The sequence below is a fragment of the Rhinichthys klamathensis genome, unplaced genomic scaffold (assembly GCF_029890125.1).
Source record: "Rhinichthys klamathensis goyatoka isolate OS25496 unplaced genomic scaffold, OSU_Roscu_1.1 h1tg000180l_1, whole genome shotgun sequence".
Classification (NCBI taxonomy): domain Eukaryota; kingdom Metazoa; phylum Chordata; class Actinopteri; order Cypriniformes; family Leuciscidae; genus Rhinichthys; species Rhinichthys klamathensis.
In genome coordinates, this window is record NW_026606708.1 from 2,781,504 (window position 1) to 2,797,811 (window position 16,308).

Here is a 16,308-nt window from a genome sequence, read left to right on the forward strand (position 1 = left end):
ATTGAGTACGTTGGACAGACGTTGTATTGTGGTTGAAAATGAAAATCTAATTTCCAACCAAAATCCAACGTCTGTCCGACGTTGGATGATGACGTCAATCCGACAATCGGGTTCTGACCTACGGTTCTGACGTCAATCCGACGTCGGGTTCTGACGTCAACCCGACTTTCATTTCCAACCAAAATGCAACCCCTGCAACCAAATTCATCCCCTGACTGACTTTACTATTTTCTAATTAAGGAACTTGACAGAAATGTAGTGGAGTAAAAAGTACGATATTTGTCTTTCAAATGTAGTGAAGTTAAAGTAAAAAGTTTCCAGAAAAGAAAGTAAAGTAGAGATACTCAAAAAGTGTACTACAGTAAATGTACTTTGTTACTGTCCACCTCTGCAATAAGCCACATAAAGAGACCAATGTGCTATAAAAAGATAAGAGTTTACTGAAGACAGTTCTCCACACTTCCCCATATAGGCCGGAGAAAAATGCGTAAGAGGATCCAGCCTCTAACTAACTTAGAGTTCATAAACACTAGAACCTAAGTCTTATAGTCATATGATATGGATAATCAGTTGACGTAATTCCTATAGGTTACATGTTTCATTCAACTGAGCTATCACAAGAATGAAGTTCATACAGACAATTCTCTTTCTACAAAATATGATTCATGGTTCATTTGGTTATATGAGCAAATTAATTAAGTACAAAACAAATACATATTTATTCTCTGGAAGCCGGGCTAAATGAGTAAACACTATTACTACATTCCTGACATGGGTCAGACACTTTGTCACCTCTCAGATAACAAAAACAGACACACTGGTTTTCAATTGGTTTTAAAACTGATCCAATTCATTATATAACAAGAATAAAGATTGTAAATCCACCCGCTTCAAGAAAAAATTACATTTTAACATAAAAAACAGAACCTGAAAAACAGTTTATTTGGTTTAGCCCTCCAGGAGCTTCCATATATGTAAATACAGCTGTCAATTAAAAAAACAAAAATGATTTATCTAGCAATAAAAAGCTGTGGAGGCTGTTATTATTTGTGCATGTTTAAACTTTGAGTCTAGGCTATATTATTACTGTAGTGTGGGGAAGGTAAGTAACATTACAATACCAAATATGAGGCTATTTGACCTAATCATACATGTAATCAGACCTACTGTATTTGTAACTCATATTGTGCATTTTCGGCCAGCGGCTCAATACTTTGGCCTACCAGAAAAAAAAGTCTGGGTACCACAAGTATGGCATATTTCATCCTTCCTGTTATCATGATTCATGTTAATACAAACATCACTCTGTTGCAACTACAAAACTCATGACACACAGGATTAAATCTACAAAACAAAAATAACTGAGAACTGTAAACCACTTAACATTTAACTATGTTTAGTAATACGTAATACAATTGCATCAAATGCAAAAAAGTTAGAGGTAAGAACATAAGTGAGAAATTAATCAACAAGCCTTTGTCTTTTACTGTCCAAGGCTTGAGAACATTGAGATGTATTGTAACCTAACATCCAGCAGATGGCCCTGTTGCATGTGACGTTTGCGTAAAAAGTGCCACGTCTCTAATGCCATAGAGACAAACACACCCCTCATCCACTCAGTTCATATTTGCACAGTAAACCTTTGGTGGTTTTAACGAATATGGGCCATCTCCTCCAGGAAGGGCGTCTTCATGCAGCCAGTGCAGAGCTGGTCCATCCAGAGGGGGGCTTCGTGCTGCAGGGGCGTTCGGCGTGGGTAAAAGGTGTAAGAGAGGTCGTAGTTCAGTAGGCAGCTGATCGAGGCCATGTAGAGGTCTGAGAAACGGCACAGGCGGCGGGAAAAGTAAGTGGGGTTGTGGCAGGTACGGAATATGCTGCCAAAGTGAGGGTTGAAGAGGTTCTTGGTGACTGCCCTATAATAGAAAAAAATTAAGACAAGTTACAAAGGCTATAGTTAATAAATTAATGAATTTATTTTCTGCTAAATGCATAACAGTATTTTTGTTTTGCTTTACTCACCGTAGCTCCTCTCTCTCTTTCAGCCACTCCTGCAGAACCTTTTTTGACTCAGGATCCCGATACATCTAAAAAAGAATAATAAAAAAAAAAAAAAGATGTTAAGTCAGTTGTCCAAAAAAATTATTTCTCTCCAAATGAACAGGGAAAACTTTTACAATTGAGACTTTAAGGTGATACAAAAGAGAGCATAGACTTTCATTGTATAGTTATGTAAACAAACAAACAAACAAATAAATAATATACACTACCGTTCAAAAGTTTGGTGGTCAGTAAGATTTTCTTCATAAGAAATTAATATTTTAATTTAGCAAGGATGTATTAAATTGATCAAAAATGACAGAGAAGACATTTCTAATGTTACAAAAAAAAGAAGAAGAAAAAAAAGCTGTTCTTTTGAACTTTCTATTCATCATCAAAGAATCCTGAAACAATGCATCTCAGTTTCCACAATATATATATATATATATAATAAAAAATTTAAAATGATTTCAACATTAATATTAATACATTTTTCTTGAGCACCAAATCAAGCAAATTAGAATGATTCCTGAAACATTCAGCTTTTCCATTACAGGAAGAAATTACATTTAAAATATATTCAAATAGAAAATATATTTCATTAAATATTTCACAACATATTTTTTTCCTGTATTTTTTTGATCAAATAAATGCAGTGAGGATAAAAGACTACTTTCAGTAATACTTATAAAATATTACCAACCCAAACTTCTGAACGGTAGTGTAAATAAAACACAAACAAATACACACACACACTATATATATATATATATATACACACACACACAATAGTCTGGAGGCTCCAGACTAAAACAAATCATATTCATATACACATGTATGGAATCCTGTTCATTACATTAAATCAAAAACAGAAAAGTGTGATTACACTAGCATGTTATGTGTTATTAATATTTTAAAGTCACTGTACGGAGAATGAAAAAGTAATATCTAGGCTCAAACTATTTTTGAAATATTGGTTTCAAAATATATATTGTTAACTGTACAGATAAAAAAAAAAAACATTCCAAACGGAGAAGCCGTTTTTTTTTTACACTATTATTAAGTTCCAAAAACAGAATACTAACATTAATCTCAAACTGAATTTTATTATACACAAACAAAGGTGGAAGATTCTTTAGTAACAGAATCTTTAGTTCTTTAGTAACAGAATTATCTGCCTTTTTCACATGCGAGACTCTTCTCATGTATTATTTTAGATATTGCATCAATAACTCTTATGACCTCTGCTGCACAAACACAGGAAAAGCTCTTCATTAATGTGCTAATAACACGAATGTTGCTTCAGGACATATAGACATGGATGTAAAAGTAGCATTGTCTGTTTAAATGTTTAACTGTTTAAACACCAAGCTTTTCTTACATAGAGGATCTGACTTTGGCTACGAATAATCGGAACAATCAATCCAGATCAATATTAAGCTAATGGACCTCTGCCAAACCTACCAGGTCAGTCCTATGCAACCATATGAGGAATACAAACACATGTAATGCAGACCTGTTTATTTTGCTCTCATTAAATCGTTCTGTAGAAACTTGCATACAGATTTTTTTTTTTTTAAGTTTACAAAAGTTTGTATACATTTATCAACAATGAATATTTTTCTATGCTTAAGTTCAGAGCCATACTGCTAACCTGCATGCGCTCCAGCAGTCCGGTGAGTGCCTGCAACCACGTGAGACTTTGAGCGTACTGCTCTGTGTTCACCACCTTCGTCTCCACCTCAAGTTCAGGCACGATTGCTCCTGTCCTCCACCCATGACGCAGCATCAGGTCCTAAAATGCCAGGACAGGATGCTTATTTCTCAGAGTCCACTTCAAGAACCTTATTACAATCAGTCACTGTTTGATCCTGGAAACTAATGACTATAAAATCTGCAGAGCAAGATTTACTGCCACTTTTGTTGGAAACGCCAAGCACTCTGAAGCAGTAAAAACAAAAGGAAGACATTTGCGCAACAAATGTGCACAATGTATTCAAACAAACTCACCGCCAAGTCACTGTAGAGATGATCTCCAAAATAAAAAACCTTGGATCCCCGCCATCCTGTTAGCTTCAGAAAGTCTACAAGGTTTCCCTTAAACAAAGCAAAACAAAGGCAGTTTTGTTAGCCAGCTGCTAACATTGTGATTGATGTACAGCTTTTCTTTCCAATACTCATTCGAGTTTCTGGAAGCTACGTGTCAACAATTGGTTTTGTATTGCAGGAACGGTTTGCTCTTAGCTTCCTGCCAAGGAACTTTCCCAGAAGTCTTTCCCAATTTAGGATGGTTTTTATATGCTTCTTCTACTTTATCTTGCCTGAGGGTGTATATATATTAGGGCTGACTTCTAATAGTTGAGGATTCAATGATTCGATTCGGAGAGCTCTGATTCGACTATGAACCTCATAGTCGAATAGTAGGGAAGTGTATAGGGGTGTGCGTGTGACGGTTATTATATAACCATGAGACCGACGGTTATAGTTGAACACCGTCATTAGAACTCTATAACCAACAAAACCGTGCTATTAAAATATTTTTTACAAAAAAAATTTATCATAGAGAATGTTTAAATACTAATATCATCTTACGAGGGAAACGGAGGCGGAGTTAGTGGTGGTTCGGACTCGGAGGCTGCTACTGCTGGAGATGATTCGGGAGAGGTCTGTCCCCCTTTACCGATCAGAGCGCGCGCTGACATGGTAAAGCCTTGTTTATACTCGACGCGTCCGCACGAGCGCAAGGTGCGCACGGCAAAAAATGACGCGTTGGGTGCGCAAGACCGGCAAGACCCCATTTTGCTTGGCTGTGTGCACAGCTTTTTTTGTAACAGCGCGCGCGACGCCGCATCCGAGGATGAACGACTTCAAGCCGAATCTGCCCGAGCATGTACGTCTCACAGCACCGGCACGCAGTTTGCGCGTCTAAATTGCAAAGTTCATTGCAAAGTTTTTTTGTTAAGGTTTTGTTTACTCTGTGTGATTTATTTAAAACAAAGCACGTTCATTGCAACGTTTTTTTGTTTTTTTGTTAAGGATTCATTTAATGGAAAGCACATTCACTTCTAGTTGTCTTGCTGTTCATTTTAAATAAACGTAGAGCGAGTTGTCCTATAGGCTAACAGACGATGAACAGTTATTCAACCGAACGTCTAGCTGCTATCTAAAAAAAAGAAAAGAAAAAAAAGGTTCGACTATTAGTCGACTACGGCAAAATCTAACGAATCAGATTCGACTATGAAAATCCTTAGTCGAAAACAGCCCTAATATATATTATATATATATATATATATATATATATATAGTCAGACTAAGCCTCTGTGTTCTGGTCAGCAAAGTCTGTTTGTACATGCCTCTCACCACGAAACTGTGTTAAATTGATTTTCCATTGAGACTGAATTTGACCTCGTCACCTTCTTTTCCACTTTTTCCAAATGAAAGAGCCAAATGAACTGGATAAATCATTCTGCAATTAACAGAGTCAATGCGGAGCTGGAAGGATTTGGGTTATTCTCACATGGACAGGAAAAACGTGAAAAGTTTGGAGAAAAGTTAACCACGTACAATTTAAAATAACATGCTCTTGCAAGTTGAGGACATACAAGTAGGCCAAATGTCACAGTAATTCTGAACAATTTCCCCAGATTAATTCGTAATCCCTGATTTAATCCAGACTTACAGATGAGTCAGCATAAATGTAGCAACTAAAAGCTTCTCAGAAAAGAGTTCTTCCTCTATTGCTCATAATCATCTTACCAGAATAAACAGACAGAATGCGGTACAAAACAAATCTGCGTTACCTGCTTATAGATCTGTCCCTTATTCAAACTCTTGATCCTATCCCACTGCAAGTCTCCATTGCAGTCCAAACGTCTGAATGGTCTGGACAATTAAGAGAGATAGAGATATTTTCAAATCAATGTGGTGAGTAATTCAGGACAGAACTAAAACAATCATGCTGCAGAAAACAAAAGTAATTGGGAATCAATATACTGCCATTAAAAAAGTTTGAGGTCAGAAATATATACTGTATATTAGGGGTGGAACGGTACATGTATTCGTATCGAACCGAAACAGTACGGGCGTCACGGTTCGGTGCACGAATTTACACGGAGAATACACAGTATAAAAATAAATAAAACTCGCGTGCAAATTAATTAATGTAATGCGGAACTACTGTTAGATACGCGGGTTCTTTAGAGACATATAATCTGTACCATCGGCTTAGCTCTGAACGCGCGTTCACTTCAAACGTTGGCTTTATACGCGCGTCCTATTCGCTTTGGACTAGCGTCGAACTAGACGCGAATTTGACGCTCTATTCGTGACCGCATAATGAACAGGCAGCGATATCAAGATTGCAATGCTGGAGTGTGTGTGTGTGTGTGTGTGTGTGTGAGTGAGTGAGTGAGTGAGTGAGTGAGTGAGTGAGTGAGTGAGTGAGTGAGAGAGTGAGAGAGAGAGGCGCGCGGGCGCGATCGAACTGTGTGTGTGTTAGAGAGAGGGGGAGAGAGAGGGGGAGAGAGAGAGAGAGAGAGAGAGAGAGAGAGAGAGAGAGAGAGAGAGAGAGAGAGAGAGAGAGAGAGAGAGAGAGAGAGAGAGAGAGAGAGAGAGAGAGAGAGAGAGAGAGAGTGAGTGAGTGAGTGAGTAAGTGAGTAAGTGAGAGAGTGAGAAAGAGAGAGAGGCGCGCGATGAACAGTGGAAACATAAAAAACATACTCCGTCATTTTGTTCAGATCATTAAACCTGCAAAGTGTTTACTTATATTTGTGTACACTCGCAATAAAACACAACATTGTGCTTTTGTCACACTGTAAACTCTTGTCAAACTGTAACCTACAACTGTCACCCAACCAAAATCACTGTTTTAAAAGCAAAACATATTTATCCAACTCCATTTCAAAACAGTCTGTGTGTTCCATCTTTTGGACATTCATCATATTGCATTGGTTTTCATTTCTTGTCCTCGGAGCACTAATCTTACACATTCTACATTGATTAAAAAAAGAAAATCGAATGTGTTTTTAATGGTAGTATTATTTTATACAAAAATCAATTATTTATAATTCAGAAGAGAATAATGTTACATTGTCAATTAATAATGTTAATTAAACTTAAGGAAAACAAATATATTGATCTGAAATATAGCAAAATAATTTTAAATTAATTCAGGTACAATTACCAAACATATCGCAAGGTCTTTTTGTCTTTTTATTAATTTAATTAATAAACTAATTATATAAAACTATTGTCAGTGCACTACAAATAAACTGGTTCTATGCCTTTATTAAAAAAACTTATTTAAAAAATACAATGCCTTCTGCATTTTTGTTTTGCTTTTCCCTCCATTGTACCGAAATCGTACCGAACCGTGATGTCTGAACCGAGGTATGAACCGAACCGTGACTTCTGTGTACCGTTCCACCCCTACTGTATATATATATATATATTTTCTTTTTAAATAAATTATTACTTTTATTCAACAAGGACACATTAAAATGATCAAAAGTCACAGTAAAGACATGTATAATGTTACAAAATATTTCTATTTCAAATAAATTCTTTTGAACTTTCTATTCATCAAAGAATCCGGAAAAAAGAATCACCTCTTCCAAAGCGCACAATGAAACATTTTAGGGCAGAAATCTCCGACTGTAAATGAGATATTTTCCATTCACAAAGCAGACTTACTTATTGCAGTCATTAAAAAAATGAGGCTTGTCAGCTTGAACAATGACAACGTCAAAGAATTCCCTCCAGTCCTTTCCAACCATGTACCTCATGCCTTTATCACTGAAAAAACAACAACAAAAAAAACAATTACTTAAAGGTGGGGTATGTGATTTTCTTTTTTGACCATTTTTAGCACTGAGTTAGAAGCACTGAAATGAAAACGAAGCAATTTAATCATCTGTGGAATGGGCAGGACTCGAAAAACTCCAGCCAATCATTTCCAAGACCACCTAGAATCATTGGACAGTCAGTGCGTCAATCAAACGGTCGTACCATACCCCCTCCCCCATCCCCCTCGAGCGCGTGTCCCCTTCGTGCGCATACTCAAAGATCGTGACTAGGGCTGGGACAACGCATCGACGTCATTGACGTGTCATATATTGCAATGTTAAGGAATTCATGTTTTTTTTTCATTCAGATATGTAAATCAACATGTATAAAGTGCTATTAGTCAATAAATGGGGAGATAATCAAATCGAAATCGGGCTGGAAAAATGAATAGTTAGATTAATCGATGCATCGAAAAAATAATCGCTAGATTAATCGTTTAAAAAATAATCGTTTATCCCAGCCCTACTCGTGACCCAGTCACAGTAAGTGCAAGTCGCCCCGGTACAGAGAGAGAGAGAGAGTAAGTGCAATCTCGGGGATCTGAGTTTTGCAGATGCATGATTGCTCGTCCATGTTCTTCGAATGGGTGGAGTCAGGGCCAGCGTTGGAGGAAAGAAGGTAGGACATTTTGAGTTGTGTATTTTTAAAATCTGCTGGACGTTTTGCAAATCCCATACCGTACCTTTAACATATTGCAAAAAATGATAAATATATACGGTAAGCTGATGTTCCCATTCATGACTGTGTGAAATGATTTGGGACACAAAAGAATTAGGGGTCAAAAACAAGTGGTGATTTTTTACAAATGGTAAGAAGCTTCACTTTGAGGTCTCTTGTTAATGTATCTGTTGAATATGATGCATCAAATAAATATGAAACTCACACAAAGCTGAAGGGGCTGTTGGTAATAAGGAAAAGTTTCTTCCCCTGACTGGCCAGCCGGTGCAACACAGCGTACGTCTCGTCTCCTCTGAGAATGTATTTCTCTGGGGACCGAATAAAGAAAAAAGAGTCACAACAGGCAGAAAGTGAGGAAGAAAAAAGGGTCTTTTAAAAGCCCGCCTATTCTATACTAACAAAAACAAAATCAGCAATGTCTGCAGACTATGATGAATGTCATCCAGAATCTTTATCAAATCTGTTTTTCCTGTTTGCCTAAAAAGTGTTTATACTGCAATGGAACATCTGTGATAAGGATAAAACAAGCATTAAAAAATAAAGATTAGATTGGGCTAGCCCAGTAGAACTGCTCGCTTCAAATCCCATTCTCCAGAGAGGCCCGATTATGGAACGGTTTGCTCTGAAAACAAAAGACTGCTCTTCACCTATACACACACACACACACACACACACACACTACACAGACTGGGTCTGAGAGGGTAAACTTCAAGTCTGGTTTTCAGTAGCTCCAGCTAACAATAACATGATCTTTTCTTGGCTAAAGAAATGTAAAGCTTTAACTGAGATTTTAAGCCATTTTTGAGCCACATGTTATTTTCAAATATCCGGGTAATACTCACCAAGATCTTGCATGATCCATTTGTACATGTAACCCTTGATATGCACTCTTCCAATTGCATCCTGCAAAGACAGATTTTGTATTTAACAAACATTTTCATGAACAAGTGCTTGAAGCAAAATATTCTCTTTTCTCCCCTTTGTTGGAAAAAATAATAATTTTAAAATGGCTCTTTCAAAAGCTTTACTTCGATCCGCTGCCAGGTTTCCAGTTCCCCCTGACATCATACGCACCCACACGCCTTTGCGAGAACAGTACAATCTGTCCTAACAGCGTGGACAGAAGTCAATTAAAAAAGCTGCGCTTGAAAGATAAAGATAGTGTGGCGTGCTGACGCTTTACTTCCTGACAAGCAATGCGTTGATGAGGCAAAAACACTAATTGCAAAATAACTTATCAATAATCAATAACTGATTCATGTTGACACCATGGGGGGTATGAAAAAAAACAAGGTTTTAGCCATTTACTGCTTGGCCAAGATTTTTTACTTTCTGCTAGTCAGTGAGAGCTCAAGTAAGAAGGGGTGGAGAGTGTGGCTGAAAAGCAGAAGTGAAACACAAGACTACATTCTGCAAGTAAACTGACCCATAACAGCAATAAAAAACAAAGCCGCTCTGTAACCCAATTCAGGACCACCGTGATCAAGTCTGAATGAAAACAAATCAGTTAGCGGCACTTAACCACAGGCAGAAGAAAGAATCCGCTCAGCTTGAGAACAGAGTTTACAAAACAACAGACAAGAAACAGCTCTCACGGTTTTAAATTACAAAAGCAGTTTGTAAACTATTCCCACAGTCTGTAAAAACAGGATGGCTTTTTGTGCAAATTCACTAACACGCTTACAGTCGTCAGGAAGACAGTAGTTGGATAAGACTTCACGGAGGGCATATTGACTTCACACTTACGGAGACATCTTTGTAGAGATGCACAGGGTCATACTCTATGTCGTTTGAGATGAAGAAATCGTTCGCAGCAGCCAAAAGAGTCATCTCAGGGATGGAGAAAACATCCATAAACTGTTTCATTTTGGGACCCTGGAACAAATAACAAACAAATAATAAAATGCATGAGTCAGATGCATTTTAAAACAGTGATGAATAAGCAACGTTTTTTTCATATTTATACTTAAATGATATGCCTGCTCTGAGAGGAGCTGTAAATAGTGATATTCTACTTCGAGGAAATTGTAGGTCATATATTTAAAATATTACAAAAATTTCCTGAGCCAAGAATTTGCATGACCACATCAGTCGGTTATTTTTTTTCTTCTTTTTTTTTTTAATGCAGGCTTCCCAACTGATTTTATATTGGAAATCAAATGGGAATCTAGCATAGTGCTAAAATATATATTGCAAAAAAGTAAACAATCATGTTCTTAAAATCAAACATAAAAAAAAAAACATTATTACCATGAACTACATGGCTTTAACATAAACATCACTTTATTATTTTTGACTTCCCTACCGTCTACGACCTCATCAGAACCACTGCTCTAACGAGTTACTAACGAGTTATTTGTGAACCACTTACAACAGACTATATATATATAATAATTTGTCTATAATTATCATATATAATATGTCTGACTTGTGAACAAGTTTTACAGAATCCAAGAGCAATATTTAGTCAATTAAGCATTTTACAACAGAGAATAACAAGAAAATGTTAATTCATCATTGACTTATCCCGGTCTGGACAACACCATTTTATAAATCCCTGATATATTTTTGTTTCCCATGACCATGGAAACCCTGCAGAAAACGTGCCTGATAACTATCTGATTCAGAAAAGGACTGTGCCGTTTTTGTTGGAGATATACAGTGTACTGCCACGTCATGGTGGCTGGACACACACAATCAGATCTGGGCTCCTGTGACACGGTGGCATAACTTAACCCCCACTAACCTCTTAGTAATGAGGCACAAAAATGTAAGCATGCAAATATTGCTATGTCAACATCTGCCCTCGAGAGTGTAAAACTGACTGATTAGGGTTGTAACGTACACAAAACTGACGGCTGTATACCTCGGTTTTGAAGTCATGGTTCGGTGTGGTACAACATAAAATTGCTTCTTTTTTTTAAACAGTGGTTTACAGAACAAATTGTGTTTCTGTCTTTAAATGAATTCAGTTATAATTAAAAGTTTCTTAAGGATAAAAAAAATCTGCATAAAAATGCTGTTAACTATATAGGGAACGTGTACTTGCACATTACTATAATATTAAAGGTTAACAACAGAGCCCAAACTATTAGCCTAAATTCAGTTGCTATTTATTTTTAGATATAATATCAACACTCAAATAACAAATTGTATGAAAACATGTAAACTGCACATAAGGCAGTTTTTGCATTAACTTCTAAATTTATATGTTTTTACTAAACTAATAAATATAATAATTTACACACTGGCTGTCATTTTCATGACAGATAGTTTAAACGTACATTAAAATAACACTATGTAGTTTTTCAACCTTCATAATATATTTCCAAGACCCTTGTGATGGTACATCGACTTACAATAGGTTAAATGACACGTCTGCCATAGCCTGACGTGGTCTGTATCGCTTTTACTTGCACTATGTAACTTCGGGTTTCGGGTAGTAACCGGAGCACAAAAAGAACAACAAAATTCGACTGCTTTACGGCATACGTCACTTCCCCCACCACTTCCTCAAATTAACTGTGGCCATTGTTGATTCCAAAGCCGGTGCTGGATAAACAGCGAGCGTGCGACAGTAGGCTGCGGTAGGCTAAATTATTTACGACAGCGGTAATGGACAATTCCGCTTCCAACCTGTAGGGCGACCGCAGAGGAAAAGTTCCTTGGTGTCGCTTTAAATAATCAAGACATCATTAACAGGTTAAGTAAAATATAATGAATATATAGGGTAATATGATGCATATATTTATCGAAATAGTTAATTTCTCTAGCGAACAAACAAGCTGTGGGCACTTAATGACTTGCCTGAGGTTAATGACGCAATGTCCAAAATTTCTGAACAGAGTTAAACTATGTCGGATGCTCATCAACATTTAAGTACATCAAAGAGGTTTCAGATAGGGTAGATTCACAACGGTCAATATATAACATAGAAAACTATGGGAGTAATTTTCCAGGACCATTTATTTCTGGTGGTGGCTTTGAAAAACACTGGCTTGCTGTTTACTGATGTCTTTCCGCCATGGAAACAGTGATTGAGCGATTACATGAGATAATACGTTTCAGTAAGTTGGACTGTATCTTTTAACATACCTTCAGATGTTCATTCATGTTTATAAGGAAGAGATGATCACGTTCACTCGCACTGCTGCTTAAACTGAGGCGCCTATACAGTGATCTGTCACTCGCACCACATTAAAGAGCGTCAAAACGGCATTTATTGTTTGAATTTCATGATAAAATGGACATAATTTTTTTTTTAAATCACTGTTTCTTATCGAAAGTAACAAAACGCGGAGCTTATTGCGATTATTGGTGGTTAGGCTACAACGCTGTATTCATCTTGTACACACAAGACACACGAAAATTCACAGGACGAATGTGTGTATTGTTACACTCCTAATTACTATTTAATCAAATGTCAAGGAAGAAAAAATTGTTTTGTGACGAGGTAAAGTGAGGTCAACCTCAACAATGGGCTAGGGCTAGGCCGGGGCAGCAGGGGGCGATCGGTACGACATGAGAGTATCGCGATACGTACCGTGGGTAGTGTTTCGCAGTTTTTCGGTTCAGTTTGAATATCGTTACACCCCTATGACTGATGAAATGAGAATGCATAATAAATGTAGTGGGACTATCACCTTGCCATAGAATCCACTGACTTGGTGGAGGGGAACATGATTTGAACCTCCATAAAGTTTCATGACCTCCTCATCAGGGACAGGCTTCAGACCCCTGCGTATAGAATAAATACAAACCGTGAATTACATAACACACTTCTCCACACAAACTCGCAGACTGAATTGATCAAATGAGGGTCAGTTTACCTATAAACGGTGCCTAACTGGATGTAATGGAAGGCATCAATTTTCATGAGAAGTCCCTGTGGCATTGAAATAAAAATAAAAGATTAATTCATATAATAGTAAGATATAATGAAAAAAATGCTGCAAAAAAGCAAACCATGAATGTTTAACGCACCTTTTGGATGTCGTAGTGAAGCCCCCGAGTTGCAAAGTTGGGAATGTAGTCGTACTTACTGATTCCCTCAGGGTACTAGTGAAAGAAAGGCACAAAAACAACCTTTAACCTCCCAGTCCCACCCCGTGACTGCACATGATCCCTCAGACAGATCACCGTCATTAGAACAATTAAACAAAACAGAAGCGCACAGGAATCTGAGGAGCTGAGCCAAAATCCCAGGATACATGCGTATAGACTGTTCACACAGAACGCATTTTTGCATTCAACTGCACTGCTTTCCCATTGTTGTCTATGCAAATGTGCACTAGACAGACAGGTTTTGACTGTTGCACTCACATCTTTTGATCATCTGTCAGCCAACATTGAGCATCTGTCAGCTTAGTTTTTGCGGCACTAGTCAGACTGTTGTCTCAAGTCGCGATTACAAACTTGCCGCATTCATTCAAGTGCCAGGTTTATTATTGCCTATTTATTGGGAAAGTCTTAAGCCAAAATGATATTTAGCGTCCCATTAACTGACAATTATATAAACATTCACCACACTATAGTCAGCTTGCTAACGAGTCTGAAATTTCGGTCAAATACAATCTATTTTCGCTGTGTATAAAACATACAAAACGCTTCAAATATTTCTTTATATTGTAAATATGCACTACTTCAACGACAAGACAATAGCTGCTGTTGAAAAAAATAATAAAGAATAGCTGTCACAGCAGCAATCATTAAACCAGAGGTAAATACGACTTAAAAGATCGTTCATGTCCAATTTTTAAATAGGAAACTAGTATCATGATAATTGCGATAGCATTATTTTGGTGCTCAAGTCTTTTGCAACAATTTACTGCACTGAAGTTAAAAATTCAACTTTTTGAATAACGAGTCTCGCATTTTTTTTTTTTCATTACAGTACCCTGCATCTCGAGTTTTTGCATTCATGGTCTGCTTTACCATTGTTTTTCTATGTAAACATGCACTATGCATGCTAGACAGACGTGTTTGACATTAGTGCTCGCCTCGTTTTGCAGCGCTCAAGTTTAAAAGAAGTTGAACGCGTTTTTTAATGTCCATGCGTCTCGCGTGTTTGTTTTATATGCGTTTTACCTCATAATAACTCTTGGTATTTATACTTATTTTGTTCAATAACATGAAACATGCAAAACAACAGGTTTATGTCTATGAAGTTGAGTCTTTCTCGGACCTTGAAGTGCTGAACGAGAAACTCTCGCGCCTTGTTGTAGATCATCTCGTCCAGCGCGCTGGAATAGAGAGCTAGCGTGTAATCATAGTCAAAGCCGTAGACGTCCACCTCTTCCAGATTCACCTCATTGTTGGCATATATAGTGGAAGGGTTCAGAAGATTGCAAACTCCGGGAGGAATCAAATCTGTGAAGAGGAAAAGAAAAGTTTATTATCATGCTTTTAAATAAATATATTTTTTAAGTATATTTTTTAAATAATATTTAAAAAATATACTTAAAAAATATATTTATGGTTTCGTCTGTCCATAAACAAGGCGCATAAGGGAAAAACTCTAGTAGGTCTCGATCTAACACCTGAAATAGTGAATAGTGAATAGAAAACTTCGATCACGCATTTGACATGAGAATGGCAGTTGTTTACCAAATGTAACGTTACAGAGGCCAGCGCCTCTTTGCGACGGGGGAAAGTGGACAAATACGTTTTTGACTTGAGCAGAGATTACAGAACATCACATATGACAACTCAAATTAAACCAACATACCGTGTACAAGCCGTTTCATCTCATTGTATCTCGCCCACAAGTACGTTTTATTGTTGATCTGCGGGGCCGTGGACGAGAAAGCCCTGCCAGATTTGGTTAGAGATTCTTCGCCTCTATTTTTGCCCACGATTTGGTGTCTGTGCGTTGTGACTGCAGCTGCAACGGGGTTATGATTAGCTGCCAAATGTTTCGTCGGTCCACAGTTGTGCCCGTCTTTGCAGCACTTCTGTCCGTTCATTGTTGAACCAGTCGAGGCAAAGCTTCCACATGCAAAAGCAGGAATATTCAATCCTGTGCAGAGCGCAACTCTGGAACTAGAGCTTTTTTGCCACATTGTATGGCTTAAATTGCCTATTTTTTTGCAAGCCATGTCTAAACAATACTAACGAAGTTGTTTACTTCTTTCGTTCGTACTTGCACCGCGTGTTAAGAAAGATCGCTTCTGTGGGAAACTGATACAGGCTTGCTTAGGGCATCGCTGGTCGGGCGCAAGCTGTTTTATTAACCAATCAAATGCTAGACTTGTACTGATTGACAGTTCATCGAACCAATAAGACGTGGACTCTTCTACGTCACTCTTCTATGTTTGGTTCAGGAGGAGAACGTGTTTACATGCCAGTCCTACCAATAAGTTTTCTTCATGAAAATTTTGCAATATTTCATGCCTTATGATTGGTCAAACGACCTGGCAACTGCCTACATGCGCTACGTGACTGAATATGTTTAACAGTATTTGTTCCTACACTCTGGCATGCATGCACATGATGTGACCAAAGAAGACTGGTTCTGCCTCAAAAATACAAGATATTTTTTAAGCATTTGTGGTCTTGTTATACTCTTGAGCGTGTTTCGTTGCAGACTTCAGGAGTGCGCTGCATCTATTATATTGGTGCAATTATATTAAACGCATTTAACTAGGGTTTTGTGCAGTAACAAAAATGCTGATGTAATTATCTCTTTTGACCATATGTCCGACTTTCCTACTCTCTTATCCTAGCAGATAGGCGAAATTGATTTTTATT

The 16,308-nt window shown here is 37.5% G+C and overlaps 1 protein-coding gene across 1 annotated transcript; it reads right to left on the reverse strand.

Moving 5' to 3' along the window:
• Positions 1–936: 936 nt before the first annotated feature.
• nt5dc2 (5'-nucleotidase domain containing 2) lies at positions 937–15,726 on the reverse strand. The gene is made up of 14 exons (XM_056261038.1): positions 15,287–15,726; positions 14,744–14,928; positions 13,543–13,617; positions 13,389–13,444; positions 13,203–13,296; positions 10,306–10,434; positions 9,402–9,462; positions 8,765–8,867; positions 7,729–7,830; positions 5,838–5,919; positions 4,048–4,134; positions 3,692–3,832; positions 2,020–2,084; positions 937–1,913 (listed from the first exon to the last, which is right to left on the reverse strand). Exons 1-14 carry the CDS (start codon positions 15,654–15,656, stop codon positions 1,652–1,654), a joined length of 1,812 nt encoding a protein of 603 aa, XP_056117013.1. The 5' UTR covers positions 15,657–15,726; the 3' UTR covers positions 937–1,651.
• Between the last annotated feature and the right edge of the window lie 582 nt (positions 15,727–16,308).

Excerpts from the sequence above, each read along its gene's own strand:
- nt5dc2 (XM_056261038.1), bottom strand. The coding sequence starts at position 15,656 with ATGGCTTGCAAAAAAATAGGCAATTTAAGCCATACAATGTGGCAAAAA. Across the intron at positions 8,868-9,401 it reads ATGGATCATGCAAGATCTTG|AGAAATACATTCTCAGAGGA; the intron begins GTGAGTATTACC and ends TTCGGTCCCCAG. Across the intron at positions 1,914-2,019 it reads AAAGAGAGAGAGGAGCTACG|GGCAGTCACCAAGAACCTCT; the intron begins GTGAGTAAAGCA and ends TTTCTATTATAG.